The following is a 24,210-nucleotide window of genomic DNA, read 5'->3' on the forward strand; positions in this document are numbered from 1 at the left end:
AAGTGGTAGGAAAAATAATTTTAAAAACTTTATTATGGTTAGATATTTATGATGAGAATAATTTGTTCCAGGCTATCAAAGTTAGTTATTAGCAGGTTACTAGCAATGTTCCTGGGTAAATCACATAATCCAGTGCTACTTGGAAGAGACGCCTGTCTCATATGACGTATTTTTATTCACTTTTATATTTTAAAAGAACTCCAATATTATCATCCAACTGTAAATAAATCTAAGGGGGGTAAAAAGCCACTGGACCCAAAATGTACAAAAGGGCAAATACAATTATTGATTATTCATTTTATTTAGAAAGAGATGCCACAAGCTTAATTAGCTTATGTAAGAGTTCTCTGAACTTTCAAGTTTCAGATTTAAATAGCTAAAGGGCTATATATCTGGATGTTCATATTTTTAAAAGCAAAAATTATCTCATTAGTAGGATTGCTTGCAACATGAATTTAAGTTAATTTTTTCCTTTTAATATGTAAATATTTACTTTTAGTTTAGGAAGTAGTTTATAAATGAAACAGAAATAATGGATTTATGCATAATATTAAACATGCAAAAGGAAAGTACCTATTTTATTAACAACAATTTATAACTTAACAATAAATTTTCTCTTCTTCAGTTCTGTAATGAAATTGCCAAATGAATTTCTTCAATGTGGATCATAAATACACCAGTAAAATTTAAGGTAAACCCTTATATGGGTGTGGTAACTCTTATAAATAAGTATGTTTTCTTTCCTTAATCTGGTCACTGTCAGTTGTTAAAGGGCATTTTGATTTATTTACAAAATTTTAAAACTTAAAAATATTACATTTTAAATGCATAAAATAGTCTGGTTTTGAAATCCTTTATATTGAGTAGCAGGTCTGACATATTAATTTAATGAACTTTATATAAATATTAAAAGATTAATAAAAGAAATCACAGCAGCAAAAATAAAAAAATCAGCTTGGGAGAACTGAGACTAAAATAATAAATTCATAGTTATAAATATACCATTAAAACATACTGCATGTATTATGTCATTTTCTAAGAAATGTAGCCTTTACTTTTAACATCAATATTATAATTTTAAAATAATTATGAAAGAGTATTTTTGCATGCACTTCTCAGCATGCAATACTTTATATTCTTATATACTATCAGATGCAGCTAATATTTTACTTGTAAAGGTAACTAAATGGTTAAATATTTTATTTTTACAAATTTATATGCAGTAGATTTACTAATCATGCAATATAAAGGCATCTAGTCATCAAGAATTGATAGGAAAGGGAATTTTTTACATCAAAATGAAACAGGAAACAGGAGCAATACACTGTATTCTTGTCTCAAGAAGATGCAATCTTAATAGTGCTTTAAACGCAGCTTCTAGCTAATGGATCAGGTTAGCTTGGTTATCTATGAGATAAGGTATCTACCGTAGGTTAAGAAAGTTAGATGCTTTACTTTATGTGCAACTGCAAAAGCTAATTACTTTCTCAGAATCTCCCTTGGATGGGATTTGAGAATGCCTAAATGCATCAGAAAGATGGAGAAGCTGGATTATGGTTACATGCAGAGAGGCACCCATGCAAGCGACTGGTGCCAGCAAGAGCTGTCACCCCAGCAAAGAGTGGGACATGGTGCCCAAGGGGAAGAGCAGGCTGAATCGTATACCTTGCTGCATGAGAGCTCCAACTCCAAACCAGAAACTATTTAGCAAGGTGAAATTGTTTTCCACCACGTCTGAGTCGGGGTTGCAAGGGTGTGGGTTATACCACTCATAGGGACTAAACCTGTGGTAATTGACAGAAGAAAAGAGTATGTTTAAATGGCAGTAAGAAGACATTCTATCCAGTATTTTTGCTGCAAAAGAAACAGAAAGACAGGTAAGATTAAGCAGAAACCAGAAATCAGCACTTTTATAGTACAATTTCATATTCATGACAGCAAGTTCTAGATTTTAAAGATACCTGTCCTTATCAGCTGATTACATACTAAGATGATTAGTAGCATTTCTTTACCATATATGACATAAGAGAAAAATCTGTGTATCAGTAAACAAAGATTTTTAAGATGCAGGCTTTTCAAGAGCAGGATTAACGAATTTTTTTTTTAAAGACTAGAAATTCATTAAAGAAGAAAATAAACAAGTATGAAATAAACATTTTTAAAACTGCGGAAAATTGTTAAAGACAGAAGAAATCATACAAAATCACTTTGAGAATTTTTTATGATATAATAGAGACTACCAAAGTGAAAGAGATTAAATAATCAGTGAATAATTATTTTTATATAAGAATACAGTATCATGGATTTATATCTTAATGTGTGACAAACTCAGATCCAAACAGAAAACCAAATCAGAATGAGCTACACTCTGATATATGCTTCTGACTTCTTTATATGTTTCAGAGAGGCTGGCAATATGCAAGATATCAAAGCAGTGTGAGAAGCAGGAATGCATACGGAGACTGGTATCCACATATTATTTGTTTTCAAATCTACAATTAGTTTGAATCACTGTTTTAAGACAAAGAAAATTACTCTAATTTTTGAGGCCAATTATAGATGGTTTTAGAAATATAAACAAAATCTCTTAAAAAATTTAAACCAAGAACTTCATAAGTTGTCATGTGTACACATAATTTATCCTAGTTATAATCCAGATATATTTTTCAATTAATGGTACTATCAAAAATAAACTAACAAAATATTTTCCCTAATATCTCAAATTTTAAAGCCACTCTTTTACCAATCAAAATTAGTGTGCGTGCCCTTTATGAAAGCATTAAAAAATCTTGCATTCTATCAAAGTTATTTGAATAATGTATAATGTATCTGTCACTTCAGAAAGCCCAATTTTCTTCACAATAATCTTTCTGACATTAAAATTCAGAAGATCAAACAAACCATTTACATCTTCCTAATGCAATGTTTAGAACACCCTTGTTTTAATAGCCTGTCCTTGACAAATGAAGGAATGTTTTGTTTGGTTCTCTAAGTTAGACTTTCATACTGAACAGAAAGGTTGATTGGATAGTAATTAAACATTCTGATCTGATTTGTTATGTTTGACTGAAGTAGAACTAGCTTTGGTGGTAAACATTTTATTTTTATTTAAATTCCTTTATTACTTTTACCCTAGTAAAAATAGTTACATACCTTTTTTTTAGTTATATACATTTTTAAAAGTACTTCAAAGTATTAGAATGTTGGTCATCAAACTTTATCCAAGACTGTCTTTTTTAAAAAGCAAAATATTATTAATTTTCAATTAACTATCTATAAACAATAGATACTATAGTAACTATGTATATATATATATATATATATATATATATATATACACACACACACAGTAACAATATAGTAACAATAGGTATTATAAATCTAGTAACCAGATCACAGGCTCTGCAACTGAACCATGCATCTCCATGGCCTTGGACAAGTTATATAAACTCTATTTTTAAATAATAAATATTTTAAAATGTGACTTTGCCTGTAGTTACATGTTCTGACTCCTATTCTGATTTCTGGATAATTAAACTTTTCTTTTCCTACTGTTGACAGTATATCAGCTATAAACATAAAGGTGGTCTGTAAAAGCTGAATTTAGTTTTTGTGCATAACAAATCCTAAAAACATAACCACAGAGAGTGAGCATGTAAAACCAGGCTAATCAAGATCTCTGGTTTTCACACAGAATCCCATGAGCCCTTAAAGTGCTTCAAGGGATTCCATGGAATGGGAGAGGGAGATGTAGTTTTGGGGGTTGCAGAAATGGAAGTATAAATATGGAGTATTCTGCCCTTCCTCTCCACATGTGTATGTATTTATGCATGTACATAGAAAAATATACATATATTTTTTATTCTGAGAAGGTAGGAAAGGAAGGAAGGAAGACAGGGAAAGAGAAATGAGGAAAGTGGAAGGGGAAATGGAAAAAGTATGTAGGAAGAATCTGGAAATACACTGGTTTCAAGAAACTAATAACTACTGCAGTGAGTGACTCTTACATAATTTAATTGAAAGAAAGGAAAAAATGTATGACAAACTAATACTTAAATTCAAATTATGTACACCTTTCACCTTCTCCACTCTGTCTGCTTTTTACTTTCGCATGAAGATCTCCAGTGGCCCCAAAAGAGGTAGAATTAGCCTAACAAAAATGCTATCTAACTTGAATTTGCCATTTGTTCTTCATGGTGACACTCAGAAAGCTTTTCTTCTGTCTCCATTTGATGCAGTAACATTCTTCTAATGGTGTGATATGTTAACCTTCAACACACGCACACACACACACACACACACACACACACTTCACTGACACTCACACTGAAGTCAACACAGCTCTGATTATAGTTCCAGTCTGTTTTGTTTTGGTTTTCTTCCTAAGCTGAATTACCTCTCCCATCTAAGATTAACTTCTATGCTTAACACTTTCCTTTGTGTTTCCAACAGATCTTGAGTCAATATGGATTGATATTTCTTCCTTCTAATTCTTCTGACTCACCATTTTTAAAAATTATTAACTTCCACACTTTTTTCTGCCCATCAGAAAAATTTCAATCACCTCAAATCTATATTTAATCCTAATCACTTCCTAGATCTAAAGTGAATTTCCAGTGGCCAGATAATAGACTTTTCAATGCTAATATGTTCAATACGAACCCACAATCTTTCTCCCCTAATCCTTCCCTTTTTTTGTCTTCTCCATCTCTGTCAATAGCATCACCTGCTGACATTCCCAAGTCAGGTGACAAAGGTCCTGCTCTTAGTCCTTAGTTTGGTTATCCCGAACACTTTAGAGTCAACTTCAGTTCTTTACATTCCTTTTCTCCTAACACTGACCTCCAAACAGTTGTCAATTTATATCAGTTTACCTACAGAAAGACTTTCATTTCCTCCTCTCCTCCTTGCCTGTTTATTTTCATTGGCATTAATGCCAGTTCAGGTTGTCATATTCTGTAGCTATAGTCTCCGAGACAGTCTTTCCACTTTGCATTCCAAATTTAAAAGCTCTAAATATTGCTTCCCAGTTTATTTTCATGTAGAATAATTTTTAAAATGATACAACCCTATTAAAAACAAAATTTCAATCATGTCTACAGCCTACATACAAAATACCCAGACATTTAAGCATGGAATTTAAGATCTTCTGCATTGTGCTCCGTAATACCATTCAGGATTATGTTCTATTGCTTTTTTTCCTACTCACCAGCCTCTGGCCACTTTCCCCCCAAATCCTATATTGATTCTTACCATTTCTTTGATCCTGTCCTTTAGCCTGTAATACCCTCTCTACTCCCTCCATTATTCAAATCCTACACCCACCCTTCAATTCCAACTCACTGCCATCATTTAGTTTTACTTTTCCTGATCTTTTCTTGGAGTAAGTATCTAAGGTAGAGACTGGTAACTACCCCTAAGTATTCATTGTTCTGCCTGAGTTTTACTAGGAACATTGATGCCCACATAATACAGCTATACTTTCTTCCCTTGAATGTAACTAAATATGAGCCTTTGCAATATGAACAGATGTGATGTGTTTAACTTCTGATAATTATTTTTAAGGATATTTGCCTTGGACTCTCTTTGCCTTCTTCATCTTTTAGGAAACGGTGATGACTACAGATTTTTAGAAGCCCTGGGCTGAGGATGACAGAGACGCCTCATGACCCTTATACTACACACCTCTTGGTTGCAGAGTAGAAGAAATAAATACTTTTTGAATCAAGCACTGTATTTTTGGCTATCTTTGTTAAAGAAGCACAATCAGTATTTAAATGACTCAGGTACTCTGCTCATTTTTACAGATCTATAGTTCTAAAAACTTCAAGTTACATTTATGATAGCCTGGTTTCTTCATTAAAATTTAATATACTTATCTCCCCTCTTTTATTAATTGTGAATGAGTACATGCAAATGCAGTGTCTGATTAATCTTGTGTCTCCTACAATTTCTAGCACAAGGTGTTAAACCTAGTGGTCATCTAAAGCATATTTGAATTATTCTGATGATCTTTTAACCTCTCTTCTCTTTCCTTTTCAATTTCTGGCTATACATCTAAAATTATGATCCTATTTCTCTACACCTAATATCTCCTTCACCCTATGCTTCCATCTATGTAAAAGTCTTTTTAATGCATCATCTTTTTCCTTAAGACTATCACTTAATCATTTTGCAGCTCCTAATGAAATTCTCCCTGAACGCCAGCCCTTTGATATCCTCTCTTTCAACTTCTGTGATGTGTCCTCCTGATTATTTGCTCTCTGCTCCACTAACAGGAGATCCCTTTCGGCTAAATCATGGCTCTCAGGTCTTTCCTCCCTTTTTAATGACTTAACACACTCGCTGCTTGAGCTCCTGTGCTGATAATCACAAAATCCTCTTAATTTATAGCCATAAATTTTCTCTCAAAGCATTTCCATCCATTTTTGTATATTCCAACTTCGACAGCTCACCATTACCTTATACTTAAAATGCCTAAAACTAAAACCAAAAACGTCTACCAAACTCTCCTTCAAATTTGTTTTTAGCTCTATATGATGCAGCACTTCTCTGAGTTGAGATTAAAAGCTTATTTCCATTTTATTTTAATCTATCTACTTTCTTAAATACAAACAAATGTGATACACTTAAGCTGTATCAACTTTTGCTTTATAATGCCTCTTTGTTTTATTCCATCCACACACTTTCATCTCAGTTCAGAGTAGATGGTTTTAGGACTCAGTTCCTACTTGTTTCCTATTTTCTCTATTTTGTTCTGCAAACTGTCTTCATATTAAGTTTTGCACCATGAGACTCCGGTTGTCTAGAACAAATCAATTCTATTAAATACCGAATCAAGTTTAACCTTCTATGCCTCTGAATTTCAATGTTCTATATAATATGACTCAATGTGTTTAACCTCATTCAAACTAATATGTAGATTGGCCAGTTGTCTCACTTTGTTTATGCTGTTCTTATTAATAGAAAAATCCTCTTCCCTTCAGTCTATTCACTCAGCCATGTGTCTGTGCTAATCCTTTCTGAAATTCCATAGTGCTTACTTTTCTCCCAAAGCCTAGTTATTTCAAATCTCTATACATTACATTTTGCCTTGGGCTCTACTATGGGCATTTCGTATACTAGTTTTGTATTTTCAAAATTTTATGAGGCCTTTTAGATAGGCTATCGTTATTAATATTTTATTTATTTTAAAATAAATGTGAAATAAATTATTTTAAAATAAAAATAATATTTTTATTATTTTAGTGCCTAAAAATTGTCTAACTGAATGCCTACAGGATTGGTGACTATAAAACTTGAGTTTCAGCCACATGTATATTTTGTACTTGATGACATATTGCTAAATCTCTCTAAGCTGAAGATTTATTGCTAAAGAAGAGCAAAAAAACTAAATTAAGCATGAGAGATAATATATGCAAAGCACTTTGCAGACTATACAGTGCTACAAAAATGTTAACTAAAAGTGTATAATCTTTTAATGATTTCTTACTCTAGAGTCTTATATAAAAAATAATTTAGATTATATATGAAATAATCTGCTCATTGAGGAAATACTTTTACCATATTATGCAAAATGCTAATTTAACATTTATTTAAACATATTTTATAGCAGAGGCAAATTTTATCACAACCAATGTGGAGAACACAAATGATTTTTATATTACATATTATTTTGAACCAATGAACTATATACTTTCACATATCTGAACACTATTTTTGTGCTGTTTCTTTAAGCTGCAGTGACCTTTCTGCAAAGTTTCTCATTTATATTTCAGGATTTAAATTCAACATAAGTTCATCATCATTGTTATATCATAATAATCCTCAGCTTTCATCTGCATCATAAATTCAAAACAAATTTTTTTGAAAATTCATCAGAAGTAACTGTGATATTATGAATATTTTGCTCTTCTTTACTCTGCTTAATTATTTACTGAGATAGCAATTCTTCACCTCATTTTAAACTTGGGGTTAAATTGGTTGTATTAGGGGAATTAAACAATGTTCTAACGGAAATATTTTTTAATCAAAATAGACATAACCATTTCCAAAATCAAGTATAAACAAACATTCTAGCATGAAAATACAATTTTTTTAGCACTATATACTATTTACATATTGACTATTTTTCAGGGTTGTATAATTAAACTGAGGATGTAATAACAAATGATCTTTTGATACTTTTCAGTTTCACACCCAAATAATTTGAAAATCTACAATTTGGTATTTACATCTTCAATATTACTTCTTTGATTAGTGGGGAAAATAGACTATTTTAAATGATGGTCCAAGGATTGATACATTTTACTGAATAAAATGTAGAATTCTCAGGAGAACATAAAATTGTCCTTCTGAATAAGAAAGGTTATGGAATCTAAATTTGTTCTCTTTTTTTTTTTTAATAATCAACTGACAGGTGATGCTGGATTGTTTAGAGAAGAAATGAGAAGCAAGTAAATGCTACATAAAAAAATCAATATACATTAAAACTGTTCACAGAATAACTATAACCCATGTTTTCAGTCAAAATTCTGAATTTTCCAAGAATCACCCCCCACTTCAGCTAAGTTCAGCTATTCACTGCACATAAATGATATAATTTATTGATACATTTAAATGACATACTTGGTCAAAAGAGGTGATCAGGATAGATTTCCACCAATACAGGTTAGCATGAAGCCACCAGGGTGTTTGGCACTTACTTGAGAAGCAGAACATGGAAGTGGATGTCATAACCATCCCCAGCATTAAAGCAAATAGCCATAAATGTGAGAATATTTCTAGAAACTGGAACTAAATGGACTGAGAGGCACTAAGGTCACTCCATTTCTAGGAGCTGAAGGCCCCATTAGTTTAATTCAGGAAGGCCCTGAGGAGAGCTGGCTATAAGAGCTCCGATGCTCGGGCAGAAAAACAGATTAAAATCCAGGAAAGGGATAAAGCATGTGTATTTATTGAAAGTACACCATTTTGATGACATCTCTGGTGGGAGCAGGCATAACATGGGAACTTATAAAGTCTCTGAAAAGCGGGGTTGCCTTGTAGTAGGAAGAGTTTAAAGCAAGGCACCAAACAAAGAACCAATTGATTTGCTCAAAATAAGTCAAGGTTAAATAAAACACTATTAGAAATGAAATACAGAATTAATAGCAATAATATCAGTTTGTGTCATACTTGCCAGTTACAAAAACAAGTGCAGCTATATTCTGAACTGCCACAAATGACTAGAGAGAATGACAATGTTATCGTCATTATTATTATTAAAAGCTGAGATTTAGATCAGGGATCTTCCCAAGACACACAGAAGGCTAGAGTCAGCTGTGCAATCAAGTCCCTTCTATCTTATTTTGCAGTGTCCGATCCTTATCACACCCCATCAAAAAGGAAAAGGGAATTCTTATGTTCTAATTCAGTTCTCTGTGATAGCAGTGAGAAACTGCTTGATTTTCGCTAGGGATCGAAAGACCTTTCATTTTATCACTTTTTAGCATACTTATATCTTGTACTCTGTAAAGTCAATTCTTGCACATTCAGAGCATCCAAAAATTAAGATTTAGTTAATGCCTTGATGTCACTGGAGTACAAAAAATATTCCCAAATTTTTCAACAAAAGATCACATTTTGATTAACAAAGACATTAACTACTCTCTGATTTCTATTTAGAAATATTGCAGAAAGAACATCAGTTTTTAAATTTACCACCTGAATAAGCTTGATAATATATTATAAATGTTAAAATTTAATAATATATGCATAGATATTAAATCCTTAAGGAAAGTTCAAATTCACCTAAATTTAAAGTATTTTTACAATATTATCTTTTCTTTATAATTTTACCATCACCAGTTGAATTCTAGCTATTTTGAACATGAATATAATATTGCTTCTCTTACACTGTCAGGGAAAGTTATATTTTTGAATCCATGAAAAACACTAAAAGCAGGAGCCTCAGCAATTTCTGTGAACCATCACAGTATCTGAAATGAAATAAATCAAGTTAAGGGAATTTAATTTAGCATATTGGAAGAGGAAAAAAGTGTTCTAAAGTTAGATGCTTATTTTTTAAAATAATTTATTTTTAATTAACTTTGATTTCAGAAAAGAAAATGTCAAGAAGTAAACTTAAAATATTTTTGTGTGCATACTATAAATCATGATCAGATAATGCCATATGACTTTGGGAAAGTACTATGTCAAACACGGTGCTGTTGGGTTCTCTTTCTGACATCTGTAGAAAACACAGGGGTTCCCAACAAGAAACTTCTGTAAAAATACACTTGTCATTCTAAAATTTAACCTGCCCTGTTATCTTTTATGGTTCTGAACATCTAAGATAGAGACAGTTTCCTCAAACACTAACAGCTTTACTCCATAGCAAACAGAACAGCAGTATCTTAGTATAGGCTCCACCAACAACCAAAACTGATTCTGAGCAATTGCTTAAAGGGCATGATCTGCTTATATTCGGGGAATATCATTTTACTTTCAGGTTTTTTTTCTTAATTTATTCGATTGCTTTTTGTTTTCTGAATCCTTACTACCAAATAGGCCACATTATGTTCATAATTAATTCCAAACATTATCCCTTGCCAGAAAATTAGTTCTGTGATCATTCCAAATAAATAGTTTATATATACTAAATAATTTATTTGACAAATACAGGTGATTGATATTCTATAGCATATCTACAGTTGATACTGTATATTTTATGTTGATAGTCATCAATAACAAACACATATCCTGAAATAGTTCTTATTATTCAGTAAATTAAATTTATTTTACTTGAAGTGACTGTGTGTGCATTGGATTATGAATCATACAAGCTCATACTGGAATATTTTAATTGTGCGTACATTAAAGACTACAAGAATTGGTTTTTAAGGAAAAGACTTTCATGGTTATAGTTAATTTTAGTTACCTTCCAAATCATTAATGAGCAGGATATTAGTTAAGGCTGTATTGTGTTTTCAATGCTCAGATGTAAAAAGTTTCATAATGTAATATGATGTGGTGAGGTTTTGAAACTGGATGGAGTTAAACTATGGTTAAGAAAGAAATGAAAGGAACAAAACATTTGGAAATCATTATTACATAAACTAGGAGATAATATGAGTGGGCATTTTAGAAAGATGATTTTTAAAAATAAATGCAATTTAAGAAAATATATTTAGTTTAATTAAATATATCTTAAGGAGTAAGAATTAGCTGTTATTCGTACATTTATGATCATATTTGTTAAAAGTAGATAAATTCTATTTTAGCATATTAGCCTGTCAGCACTGTGTCAGAAGATGCCCAAATAGAGTGATGATTGGAAAAAAAAAAAAAAAATGAGAGCAATAACATGACTTCACACTCCAAACCAAAGTAACTTCCTTACTGCAAAAACGATAATGTTGAGGTTTCTCTGTACAGTCATTATTATCCATATAACTGCAAACCAGTCCTGTGTTCTCTTCTTGGCATAGTCCTATGTTGACTAAATTAACTTGAACATCTATGTATCTGATTCTCAGTTAAATCTCATCAGCTCTCTATCCTGTATTTCTAGCTGCCTATGAGAGATTTCCACCTGGTTGTAAAGCCATACCTCAAACTCAGCACAACTATAATCAAACTGGTCGTCTTTCCCCTACCAAAACAACCCAATGTCTATACTCAACTGATTTTAAAAATAATCTAGGTATTTTCCAAAGCTCAAGATGAATATTCTTGATGTCATCTGTCATCCCTTCAATGTCTTTATTCAGCATATCACCAAAGTTTATGGATTTTTCATCAAAATAACTTCTGAATTTGCCCTTTATTTCCATTTTGCAATTCCCTAATACTAAAATTTTAGCTTAGGCTTTATTTATCCCTAATGCAATAAGGCTTCCTGACTTTTGATTCTCCCAACACCATCTCTCTTGTCCATCCTACATATGATTACCAGGTAAATCTTCCTGGACCTTAACATTGTTAGTTCTGTCATCAAAACCCTACAAGAAATCAATACTGCTTTCCAAACTTTTCTGTCCAATTTTCAAAGCTTTAGAAAGCTGAGCCTTCTCACCATATTTCCTATTGCTGTTGGTTAGTTGCTAAGTCATGTCCAACTCTTTTTCGACCCCATGGACTGTAGCCTGCCAGGCTCTTTTGTCCATGGAATTTCCCAGGCAAGAATGCTAAAGTGGGTTGCCATTTCCTTCTCCAGGGAATCGTCCCAAACCAGGGATTGAACCTGCATCCGCTGCATTGGCAGGTGGATTCTTTACCTTTGAGCCACCTGGGAACCCCATGTTTCCTATTATATCACAATAAAAATCTAACAATCTATTCAAATAAACCAATAAATATCTCACATAAAGCATTCATATTAACATCTCCACATTTTTGCTATTGCTGTTCCTACAGCTGAAGTATTCTGTTACAGTCAGTTAATTAAAACATACTTTTACTTAATGGATAATAAGCCTTTTCATAGGAGAAGACATACTATGTTTATTTTAATCTCCTCCATCTGAAATGCTATCTCCATTTTCTTCTACTTAATATAGCTTTCCTCATCTTTTAAAGTCTAATTCACTTACTGGGATAGATAGCATGCTGTTTAAAAGAAGGGAGCATGTCATTTTAATTTTACATATTGTACACCATTAGAACAATATTGGAAATAGAATAAGCACTCAATAACAGTATTGTTTTATTGAGTGTGTGTGTACCTGTATATATATATATATATATATATATATATATATATATATATATATGTGTGTATATATATACACACACACACATATATATATAATCCTGTGGCACCTTGTTCAGTATTACTTACAATGTGTGATACCATCACTTCAAATGTCAGATTCTGAAGAAAAATGACTTCCATTGGGTTAAATTCAAGATGAAATATAAGGTCAATGTAAAAAACTCAATTATCTAAATATAGTTATTAAAATGTTTAAACAAATAAGTTGCAAATAATGATCACTTTAAAGATGTCTAGGTTAATCTTTAATTTAATATCTCATAAAATGGCACATTTGAAGTCAGTAGCAGATAGACTAAAACTATCCAAATAGGTTTTATTACATTTACAGGAAGAGAAATATTTTTTTCCTGAACTCTTTAAAACCTTAAAGAAAACTTTATGTGTATTTATAGGTCTTTCCTTCAGTCAATACAGTGGGTACTTTTATACTTTACACTGTATTAAACTATTCACTGCAATATTTATGAAATACTGCCACAGTGGTGCAAAATTTATGTATATTAACTCCTCAAGAATCAGAAGTCATTATTCAACATTATCCTTTGCAACTCTAGAAGTATGCTATAGATTATTTAAAGTTTTAAGAAAATATTAAAATTTAATTGCATTCAATTTTACCATTTTAATTTTATTATTCACAAATATTTTGCCTGTTAAATATGGACATGAGAAATGTTTTAAATTTAAAATATATGTCATATACCTAAGACTCTATGTGTGCAGACACTGTTGAACAAATAGAGAGATAAACAAATAATTCTTACGAAAAATTTTCCATCACTATTAGTATTCTTATCTGTCACCTTCTCTATGTCTTATCTTTCATCTGCACTGTCTTTATCTGTGTGTTAGGAGGCTGCCCCAGGTCATCACTACAGCTTCTTTCAATATTAATAATCCAGGATTTCAATATTTTTTCTAAACTATGTCCATTAACTATTTGCACCATATTATATGAGTAGTTGGGACTTGCCCAGTGGCTCAGTAGTAAAGAATCTGCCTGCAATGCAGGAGGCTTGCAGAAGAGACAAGGTTTGATCCCTCAAGTAGGAAATGGCAACCCACTCCAGTATTTTTGCCTGGAAAATTTCATGGGCAGAGGAGCCTGGAGGCCTTCAGTCCTTGGGGTCACAAAACAGTCCAACATGATGGAGCGACTAAACAACAATGATAATGTGAGTAATTACTCAAATAGGACAAATAGGATAGGTTTTAAATGTATAAGCAAATTTGTGTAAAAACTTTACAAAATAATGCAATTTAAGCACATTTCTTTCAACATGCATATTTAAATTATGATCTAATAACATAATTGCATAAACTTGATCTTGATAAGAACTTTGAAAACTGTCATTCTTAGAGCATAGTTTAGTGTAGATTTGTCATTTACTACTTACTGCTGTATTTTCGAGGGCTAGAAACCTGGTCGAGCTTGCACAAATTTTTATTGTGATCAAAGTATAGTTATTTTCCTCTGTTTATTTAGTGGATATATGGATAGATACATAAATATCTGAAAATATTAATATATAAGGAGATATATACATATATAGGAATTAGACAGAACTACAATAATGAAATATGTTTAATCAAATAAATACAAATAAAACATTTACTGATGAAATATCATTATAATAATTACTTAGACCTGAACACTTGACCCATATGCATAGAGACAAATGGTTCTGTAATTGTGGCAGGCATCCCACATTGGCAAGAAAGGGGAGACTCCAGTTAAAGCACTTTTCTATAGTTCCAGCCTCCTCATGAGGACATTAATTATTACTTCTACCTTCCTGTCTATTTTCCTTGTATGATCAACTCCCCTAAACCGGCTCTGATTTTTCTGGATACAGTTTAACCTCTCCTTTCCAGCCCATTTTTCCTTGTTTACTATAACCCCGATGGAAGATAAAACAGCCCTCACATTTAAATGGCAGTGACAAGAGGGCAACAACGCAAACACAGTGATCGGCTGTTTCTCTGGCTCTAAGGGACCACTAGATGGACATCACCAGATGGTCAACACTGAAATCAGACTGATTATATTCTTTGCAGCCAAAGATGGAGAAGCTCTATAGAGTCAGCAAAAACAAGACCGGGAGCTGACTGTGGCTCAGATCATGAACTCCTTATTGCCAAATTCAGACTTAAACTGAAGAAAGTAGGGGTAACCACTAGACCATTCAGGCATGATGTAAATCAAATCCCTTATGACTATACAGTGGAAGTGAGAAATAGATTTAAGGGACGAGATCTGATAGACAGACTGCCTGATGAACTATGGATGGAGGTTCGTGACATTGTATAGGAGACAGGGATCAAGACCATCCCCATGGAAAAGAAATGCAAAAAGGCAAAATGGTTGTCTGATGAGGCCTTACAAATAGCTATGAAACGAAGAGAAGTGAAAAGCAAAGGAGAAAAGGAAAGATATGCCCATTTGAATGCAGAGTTCCAAAGAATAGCCAGGAGAGAGATAAGAAAGCCTTCCTCAGCAATCAATGCAAAGAAATAGAGGAAAATAACAGAATGGGAAAGACTAGAGATCTCTTCAAGAAAATTAGAGATACCAAGGGAACATTTCATGCAAAAATGGGCTCAATAAAGGACGGAAATGGTATGGACCTAACAGAAGCAGAAGATATTAAGAAGAGGTGGCAAGAATACACTGAAGAACTGTACAAAAAAGATCTTCATGACCCAGATAATCACAATGGTGTGATCACTCACCTAGAGCCAGACATCCTGGAATGTGAAGTCAAGTGGGCCTTAGAAAGTATCACTACGAATAAAGCTAGTGGAGGTGACAGAATTCCAGTTAAGCTATTTCAAAACCTAAAAGATGATGCTGTGAAACTGCTGCACTCAATATGCCAGCAAATTTGGACAACTCAGCAGTGGCCACAGGACTGGAAAAGGTCAGTTTTCATTCCAATCCCTAAGAAAGGCAATCCCAAAGAATGCTCAAACTTCCACACAATTGCACTCATCTCACATGCTAATAAAGTAATGCTCAAAATTCTCCAAGCCAGGCTTCAGCAATACGTAAACCGAGAACTTCCAGATGTTCAAGCTGGTGTTAGAAAAGGCAGAGGAACCAGAGATCAAATTGCCAATATCCGCTGGATCATTGAAAAAAGCAAGAGAATTCCAGAAAAATATCTATTTCTGCTTTATTGACTATGCCAAAAACTTTGACTGTGTGGATCAAAATAAACTGTGGAAAATTCTGAAGGAGATGGGAATACCAGACCACCTGACCTGCCTCTTGAGAAACCTGTATGCAGGTCAGGAAGCAACAGTTAGAATTGGACATGGGTCAAGAGACTGGTTCCAGATAGGAAAAGGAGTACGTTAAGACTGTATTTTGTCACCCTGCTTATTTAACTTATATGCAGAGTACATAATGAGAAACGCTGGGCTGGAGGAAGCACAAGCTGGAATCAAGATTGCCAGGAAAAATATCAATAACCTCAGATATGCAGATGACACCACCCTTATGGCAGAAAGTGAAGAGGAACTAAAAAGCCTCTTGATGAAAGTGAAAGAGAAGAGTGAAAAAGTTGGCTTAAAGCTTAATATTCAGAAAACTAAGATCATGGCATCTGGTCCCATTACCTCATGGGAAATAGATGGGGAGACAGTGGAAACAGTGTCAGACTTTATTTTTGGGGCGCTCCAAAATCACTGCAGATGGTGACTGCAGCCATGAAATTAAAAGATGCTTACTCCTTGGAAGGAAAGTTGTGACCAACCTGGATAGCATATTAAAAAGCAGAGACATTACTTTGCCAACAAAGATCCGTCTGGTCAAGGCTATGGTTTTTTCAGTGGATGTGAGGGTTGGACTGTGAAGAAAGTTGAGTGCCAAAAAATTGATGCTTTTGAACTATGGTGTTGGAGAAGACTCTTGATAGTCCCTTGGACTGCAAGGAGATCCAACCAGTCCATCCTAAAGGATATCAGTCCTGGGTGTTCATTGGAAGGACTGATGCTGAAGCAGAAACTCCAGTACTTTGGCCACCTTATGCGAATAGTTGACTCATTGGAAAAGACCCTGATGCTGGCAGGGATTAGAGGCAGGAGGAGAAGGGGGCGACAGAGGATGAGATCCCTGGATGGCATCACTGACTCGATGGGCGTGAGTTTGAGTAAACTCCGGGAGTTGGTGATGGACAGGGAGGCCTGGTGTGCTGCAATTCATGGGGAAGCAAAGAGTTGGATACGACTGAGTGACTGAACTGACTAACTGAAGGGACCACTATACTTACATGTGAAGTGAACCCCTAAAGGGCAAAAGAAAAATGCCATCTAACAATGCATAAAGATACCTGAAAAATTATTAACCTGATAAGGTGTATATGGGTGTGTGTGTTTTGTGAGCTGTAGTATTTTACTATCACTCTCTTTAGTTATGATTATCCAATGATTTTGCTAGAATGTTTACAGCATTCTTTAACCTCTAAACTATCTCATTTGTTTAATTATGACTCTTTGTGACCCTTTGGACTGTAGCCCACCAAGTTCCTATGTTCATGGGATTTTTCAGGCAAAAATACTGGAATGGACTGCATTTCCTTCTCCAGTGTATCTTCCCCACCCAGGGATCAAGCCAGTGTCTCCTGTGTCTTCTGCATTGCAGGCAGATTATTTACCTGCTAAGCCACTAAGGAAGCCCTCAAGATAAATGGCAAAATCTATTAATTAAAAGGCAAGCCTAGGTGGTTACTATAATTTTTACATAATTAAGAAAATGAAAACATCTGAAAGCCATGTTATTTCAATATATAATATGCTCATATATACATATATAACATGATTTAGAGCTATGTGCCTTATGTATAAAACCATGCTACATATTTATCACTAAAAAAAAAAACCTCACAAAATTATCCACCTGCTTAATTTGATAAGAGCTGATGACATGCCATCTTTATCTATTTATCTTCTATCTGTTATCAATTTAAGGTTGGAAGAATAAATTTAGTTTGTTGTTTTCACTTAAGGCCAAAACAGAGTATACATTAGATTAGTTTGGGTTTTGCACCTGGTTAACTTATTTTATGCTCTAATGCATGAATCACTAATATGTTTAGAGCTTTTATGTTCACAGTAAAACACCGTCAGTGATTCAATCAAAATATCTTTTCATAAATATGAATAAAACTTTCCTTATTTTAAAATAAAGAGAGTTAAGAATTTAGGACAAGTAATATACAGCAACATTGATTCACAGTCACTGTGAGATTATCTGAATATTATAAAAAATATGGATACATTTAATGGATTTGTATATAAACAATGGCTGAGAAAACTTAAACACTAATGATATAACTTATTATGTAGTTTGAATATTAAGACTTAAAATAGCATTTGGCACATTTATTTAATGCCAGAAAAAGAATCATTGCCTTAGATTATTTTATAACATTGGAATAAGCTCCAGAGAATGATGATATTCTATTGTTTGGATAAAGGCATTTTATAAATTTCATACATATAAGAAGGTAGATCATCTTTCAAATTACTTTTACACACATAACATAATGTGAACCTTATCATTAATAGATACCTTAATACCAATGTTTAAAAATTTACCTGGTAGCCCTCCTTATGACTCAACCTGCCTATTCAAGTTTGCTTCTTGTTTTGGACATTATAATAAGCTACACTGATTTGGAAGATCACATATGAGTTTCTACTATTTTTATAATCAATTCATAGTATGATTGTGTAATTATTTTAATAATTTCTTAGAATCTGCCACTGGATATAAACAGGCGGGATAAATTCAGCTTATGGATACATTTTTTGTTTGCTCAAAACAATTCCTTAAACCTTTTTTTTAATTTGAAACTAATATTGTCCAGCCTTGTTCCCTAAAATCATTTTCTTTCAACTGTACCATCAGGAAATAACTATCCTTGTCTAATATTACTTATATATTTATTTTAGCTCTACTGTATTTTATTATCTCTGCATCTATATCAATGCAATAGTGGTTGTTAGAAATGTTATAGAAAACACACACTATATAATGAGATGAATCTTGTATAAAGCCAACCTTTACTCTATTACCACCTATCCTGTATGTGATGTTTGTCTTATTTTGTGGGCAGAGGAAGTAGCTTTAACTTCTAAAACTGTATGCTAGAATAAAATCCTGGAGTCAGAAAGGCAAAATGGAGTACTAGTTAACTTTAACTAAGAAAGCATGCATTTAAAGACATCTTATATTTGTACAACACAAAAGTAGATTAGTAGAAAGTAGCAGCAAACAGTAATAGTAGATTAGTAACTGTTCAGTAAAATATAAATCAGGTTATGAATTCTCTATCACTAACCTATGAAATTATTTTCCTTTATATTAGTTCCTTCTATGTTATATGTAAAATTTTAGAACACAGTTAATACTTTTAAGGAAATTATAATATTTTATAAAATGTGCTATTATTTTTTCCAGAGAAAATTCCCTAAGCATTTGGATTTAAAAATGGCATAAGAATTACATTGGCCAAGAGTCCTGGAAGTACCATTAATTCACAATATTTTAACTTGTATATAATAATTTTGAGGGCAAAGAGGGACTTTAGACTATTTAACATACATAAAATACTTATGTATTAGATTAAAATAATGCCTTTCTTTTGTTCTTGGATATAGAAAAATAGACTGCTTTTTTATTCTTTGCAAAATACTAAATTTTAAATAATTCTGCTTAATTCTTAAATTCTGTAACTGCATATAATAGGTGAGTTTTATACAAGTCTTAAAAATAATCATATCAGAGCTTACATACTTTATAACATTTATATTAGTTATGTGTTCTCAAAATTTAAAACATTACTAATTAATCAGAATTCTTTTCTCTCACTGCTTCTTATATTGCATTTATACAAATAAGATTTTGTTTTGTCATGCAATTAAGAATTGTTTTTAACTTGCGGCAAAAGAGAATGAATATATACTTGCATATATATGCATGCCTGCGTGTGTGCTAATTTGCTTCAGCGTGTCCAATTCTTTGTGACCTCATGAACTGCAGCCCACCAGGCTCCTCTGTCCATGGAACTCTCCAGGCAAGAAAACTGAAGGGGGTTGTATTCCCTTCTCCAGGGTATATATGTGTTTATATACACTGTTCTACACACATATATAGACATTTATTTTTAGAGAAAACTATATCTTTCCAAATGATGAATTTTTCTTCTGTATTTTATTCATTTAAATATATTTACTTATTCTAAGCCAATAAATTAGGAAATATGCTCATGAAAGGCGGCCAAGAAGTCCATCTGTCTGTTCATTTTATCTGAGCTATCAGTTCTTTAATTTCTCAAAATATTTTTATCTCGAGCTCAACTATCTGATTCATTCAATAAACTGTTCCAACTTCTAGCAATAAATAACTCTTAAACTCAATCCCAAGTGAACTTTTTAAAAGAAGAAAGTAGCTCCCTCCTTCAGTATCCGAAAGTTCTCCACTCAATCCGAAATCACTTTAGTATATATTTAAAGCACTTAAATTATCAATTCACACCCATCTGTAGAAATTTCAAGTACATTAGCTCAACTGAGTTCTATAAGCTACATAAAGCTAGTTCAGTTCAGTCCCTCAGTTGCATCCCATTCTTTGTGACCCCATGGACTGCAGCAAGCCAGGCTTCCCTGTCCAACACCAACTCCTGGAGCTTACTCAAACTCATGTCCAGTGAATTAGTAATGCTGTCCAACAATCTTATCCTCTGCCGTTCCCTTCTCCTGCCGCCTTCAATTGTTCCCAGCATCATGGTCTTTTCCAATGAGTCAGTTCTTCAATTCTGGTAGCCAAAGTATTGTAGTTTCTGCTTCAGCATCAGTCCTTACAATGAATATTCAGGACTGACTTCCTTTAGTATTGACTGGTTAGATCTCCTTGCAGTCCAAGGGACTCTAAAGAGTCTTCTCCAACACCTCAGTTCAAAAGCATCAATTCTTTGGCGCTAAGCTTTCTTTAGAGTCCAACTCTCACGTCCATACATGACCACTGGAAAAACCAGAGCTTTGACTAGACAGACCTTTGTTGGCAAAGTAATATCTCTGCTTTTAATATGCTGTCTAGGTTGGCCATAGCTTTTCTTCCAAGGAGCAAGCGTCTTTTAATTTCATGGCTGCAGTCACCATCTGTAGTGATTTTGGAGCCCCCCCAAAATAGAGTCTCTCACTGTTTCCATTGTTTCCCCATCTATTTGCCATGAAGTGACTGGACCAGATGCCATGATCTTGGTTTTCTGAATGTTGAGTTTTAAGCCAACTTTTTCACTCTCCTCTTTCACTTCATCAAGAGACTCTTTAGTTCTTCTTTGGTTTCTGCCATAAGAGTGGCATCATCTGTGTATCTGAGGTTATTGATATTTCTGCCAGCAATCTTGATTCCAGTTTGTGCTTCATCCAGCCCAGAATTTCTCATGATGCACTTTGCATATAAGTTAAATAAGAAGGGTTACCATATATAGCCTTGATGTACTCCTTTTCTAATTTGTAACCGGCCTGTTGTTCTATGTCTAGTTCTAATTACTGCTGCTTAACATGCATACAGGTTTTTTAGGAAGCATGTACGGTACTCTTCTATTCACATCTCTTGAAGAATTTTCCACAATTTGTTGTGATTCCCACAGTCAAAGGCTTTAGCATAGTCAATGAAGCAGAAGTAGATGTATTTCTGGAATTCTTTTGCTTTTTCTATGATCTAATGGATGTTGGCAATTTGATCTCTGGTTCCTCTGTCTTTTATAAACCCAGCTTGAACATCTAGAAGTTCTCAGTTCACATACTGTTGAAGCCTGGCTTGAAGGATTTTGAGCATTACCTTGCTAGCATGTGAAATGAGAGCAATTGTGCAGTAGTTTGAACATTCTTTGGCACTGACTTGCTTTGGGATTGGAATGAAAACTGACCCTTTTCAGTTCTATGGCCACTGCTGAGTTTTCCAAATGTGCTGTCATATTGAGTGCAGCATTTTAACAGCATCATTTTATAGAATTTGAAGTAGCTCATTGGAATTCCATCATCTCCACTCACCTTGTTTACAGTGATGCTTCATAGGACCCACTTGATTTCACATTCCAGGATGTCTGGCTGTAGGTGAGTGATCATACCACTGTGGTTATTCCAGCCATTAAGATCCTTTTTGTATAGTTCTTCTGTGTATTATTGCCACCTCTTCTTAATATCTTCTGCTTCTGTTAGGTCCATACTATTTTCTCCTCTATTGTACCTATCTTTCCTAATACAGTATTACTTATTAATAAACTGATGGACATAGAAAGAGACAGTTTTGATAGATCTAGCTGGGATAATTTTCAGACAATGAAAAGATCACTGAATTAAAAATCATGGTGGATTGTTGTTTAGAACCTAATCTGAATTTATATAACTTCAATCTTGTTATAAATTACGACCATAGACTTTTTTGTATATATATCATCATATGACTATAAAGTAAATAAATGTTATATTTGCATTGATTCTAAAAAGCAAATAAACAATACTTGGTCTAAATTAGATGGTGTAGCTGCCATTTATGCAGCTTTTATCTAATAGTATTTTTCATTCTAACTAGGCTAAGACCTAACCTATAATACTTTCTATTAACTATAAAAGAGAGTGTGTAAGAGGAGCTAGAAGGCTGCAAACAAAAGATTAAATTGAGCAAATGTCTTGCAAGATGGACCATATAATCCTTTAATAATTGCATTCATTTTAAGATGAGCCATTCAAAATTGCTACCTGTCCAACCTGCATATGATAGCAAACTAGAAACGTAAAAAAAAATTGCTGTTTGTCCTAAGACGGGCCATTTTAATATCACTGTAGTTGAGTTTTAAACACTTCAGGCTCACATGTCTGCTGAAATAACTCATTTTATTCCCTCTAGAAAGAGTTTAGCATCTAAGATTTTGTATTATCTTTAAAATATTATATAATACATTATATAGTGTGCAATGGAGCCTACACATTTCTTAAGGCTCCAACTTCTTCCTTGCTTTAGAAAAGTTAGGGAAAGCACTGATGTGCTGGAATATTCCATATCAATAATAAAGCAGAGTTATTTTCTACAGGAATGAAAATTTGCATAGGGTAACAATTCATGCTTCCTACACAAAACTAATTTGGTAATTTCGTGTATCAAGAATATTTGACAGGAGAAGACAGAAAGTATACAGGACCTCTAAAATATGAAATATTTACACTTATTTTTCATACATCTAAAGATAAGCTTCATTAATATGTTTAAAAAAAAGAAAATAACAAAACAGGAAGGAGATAGTCAGGCTGGTTAGAGGCAGGCACCCTGAAAACAGATGACAGCTTCAGTCAAAGAATAGGGTAGCACAGAGATAGAAGATACCAAGTTTCCTGATACCACATTTAAGCAGCTGTTTCAATCTTGCCCATCTTAAGCCTCCAGTAGAACAACAATTCTCCTATTTATTTACATAACTGTTTCATCAGATTTCCCATTACCCACATGTGAAACAGTTCCTATTAGCATAGCTCTGAACCTATTACTTAAATTTTTAAAGGATATTATTGATGTTTATATTAGTACTGAATACTCAGAAAATGTATCTTTTAAGATTTTTGATGAAAAATTATAAGCAAGGAAGACCATTTTATGATCAAACATTTTCCATGTAAAGAGTTAAGGTTTTCTAATAGGATGATAAAATTGGCACCCACATTAACAAATTGCATGAGACTGTCAGATAGCTAACATATTCCTCAGTGCATTTTCTCTTCTTAGTTATTTTAATATGTAGTTGACTTTAAAAATTATGCAAATTATTTAGATATCAAATTATTTCATCAGTGAAGGGATAAATTGATATTTAAGTTTAGAATTACTTTAAAGGTTCTAATATATTAATAAAAACCCAACTGTTAACTTTTTCTTTTGAAGTTTTTTGGTGGTGGTTTAGTCACTAAGTCCTGTCCCACTCTTGCGACCCCATGGACTGTAGCCCACCAGGCTCCTCTGTCCATGGGATTTCCCAGGCAAGAATGATGGAGTGGGTTGCCACTTCCTTCTCCAGGGGATCTTCTGGACCCAGGGATTGAACCCCTGTCTCCTGCATTACAGGCAAATTCTTTACTGACTGAGCTATCAGGGAAGCACTTTGCAGCTAGCTAGCAATAACACAATAACCTTGTGTTATTGAGAAGACTCTTGAGAGTCCCTTGGACAGCAAGGAGCTCAAACAAGTCAATCCTAAAGGAAATCAACCCTGAATATTCATTAGAAGGACTGATGCTAAAGCTGAAGCTACAATACTTTGGGCACCTGATACGAAGAGCTGACTCATTGGAAAAGACCCTAATGCTGGGAAAGATTGAAGGCTGAAGGAGAAGCGGGTGGTTTCTTCTTTAGCCTTCCAAAGGAGAAGAAGGGAGATGATGAGAGGGTT

General features: G+C 33.4%; 1 protein-coding gene across 9 annotated transcripts in view; it reads right to left on the minus strand.

Moving 5' to 3' along the window:
* The window catches only part of GRIK2 (glutamate ionotropic receptor kainate type subunit 2), a 732,075-nt gene that overhangs the window by 127,451 nt on the left and 580,414 nt on the right, over nt 1-24,210 (minus strand). For 8 of the 9 annotated variants that reach the window (XM_070450050.1, XM_070450048.1, XM_070450049.1 and 5 more), the window contains one exon: nt 1,666-1,784. In XM_070450050.1, coding sequence (XP_070306151.1) covers nt 1,666-1,784 — 119 coding nt within the window. Of the gene's footprint in view, nt 1-1,665; nt 1,855-24,210 lie in introns of those variants that run through there. The other variant, XM_070450055.1, reaches the window with a different exon arrangement.

This window comes from Odocoileus virginianus, chromosome 19 (genome assembly GCF_023699985.2).
Source record: "Odocoileus virginianus isolate 20LAN1187 ecotype Illinois chromosome 19, Ovbor_1.2, whole genome shotgun sequence".
NCBI lineage: Eukaryota > Metazoa > Chordata > Mammalia > Artiodactyla > Cervidae > Odocoileus > Odocoileus virginianus.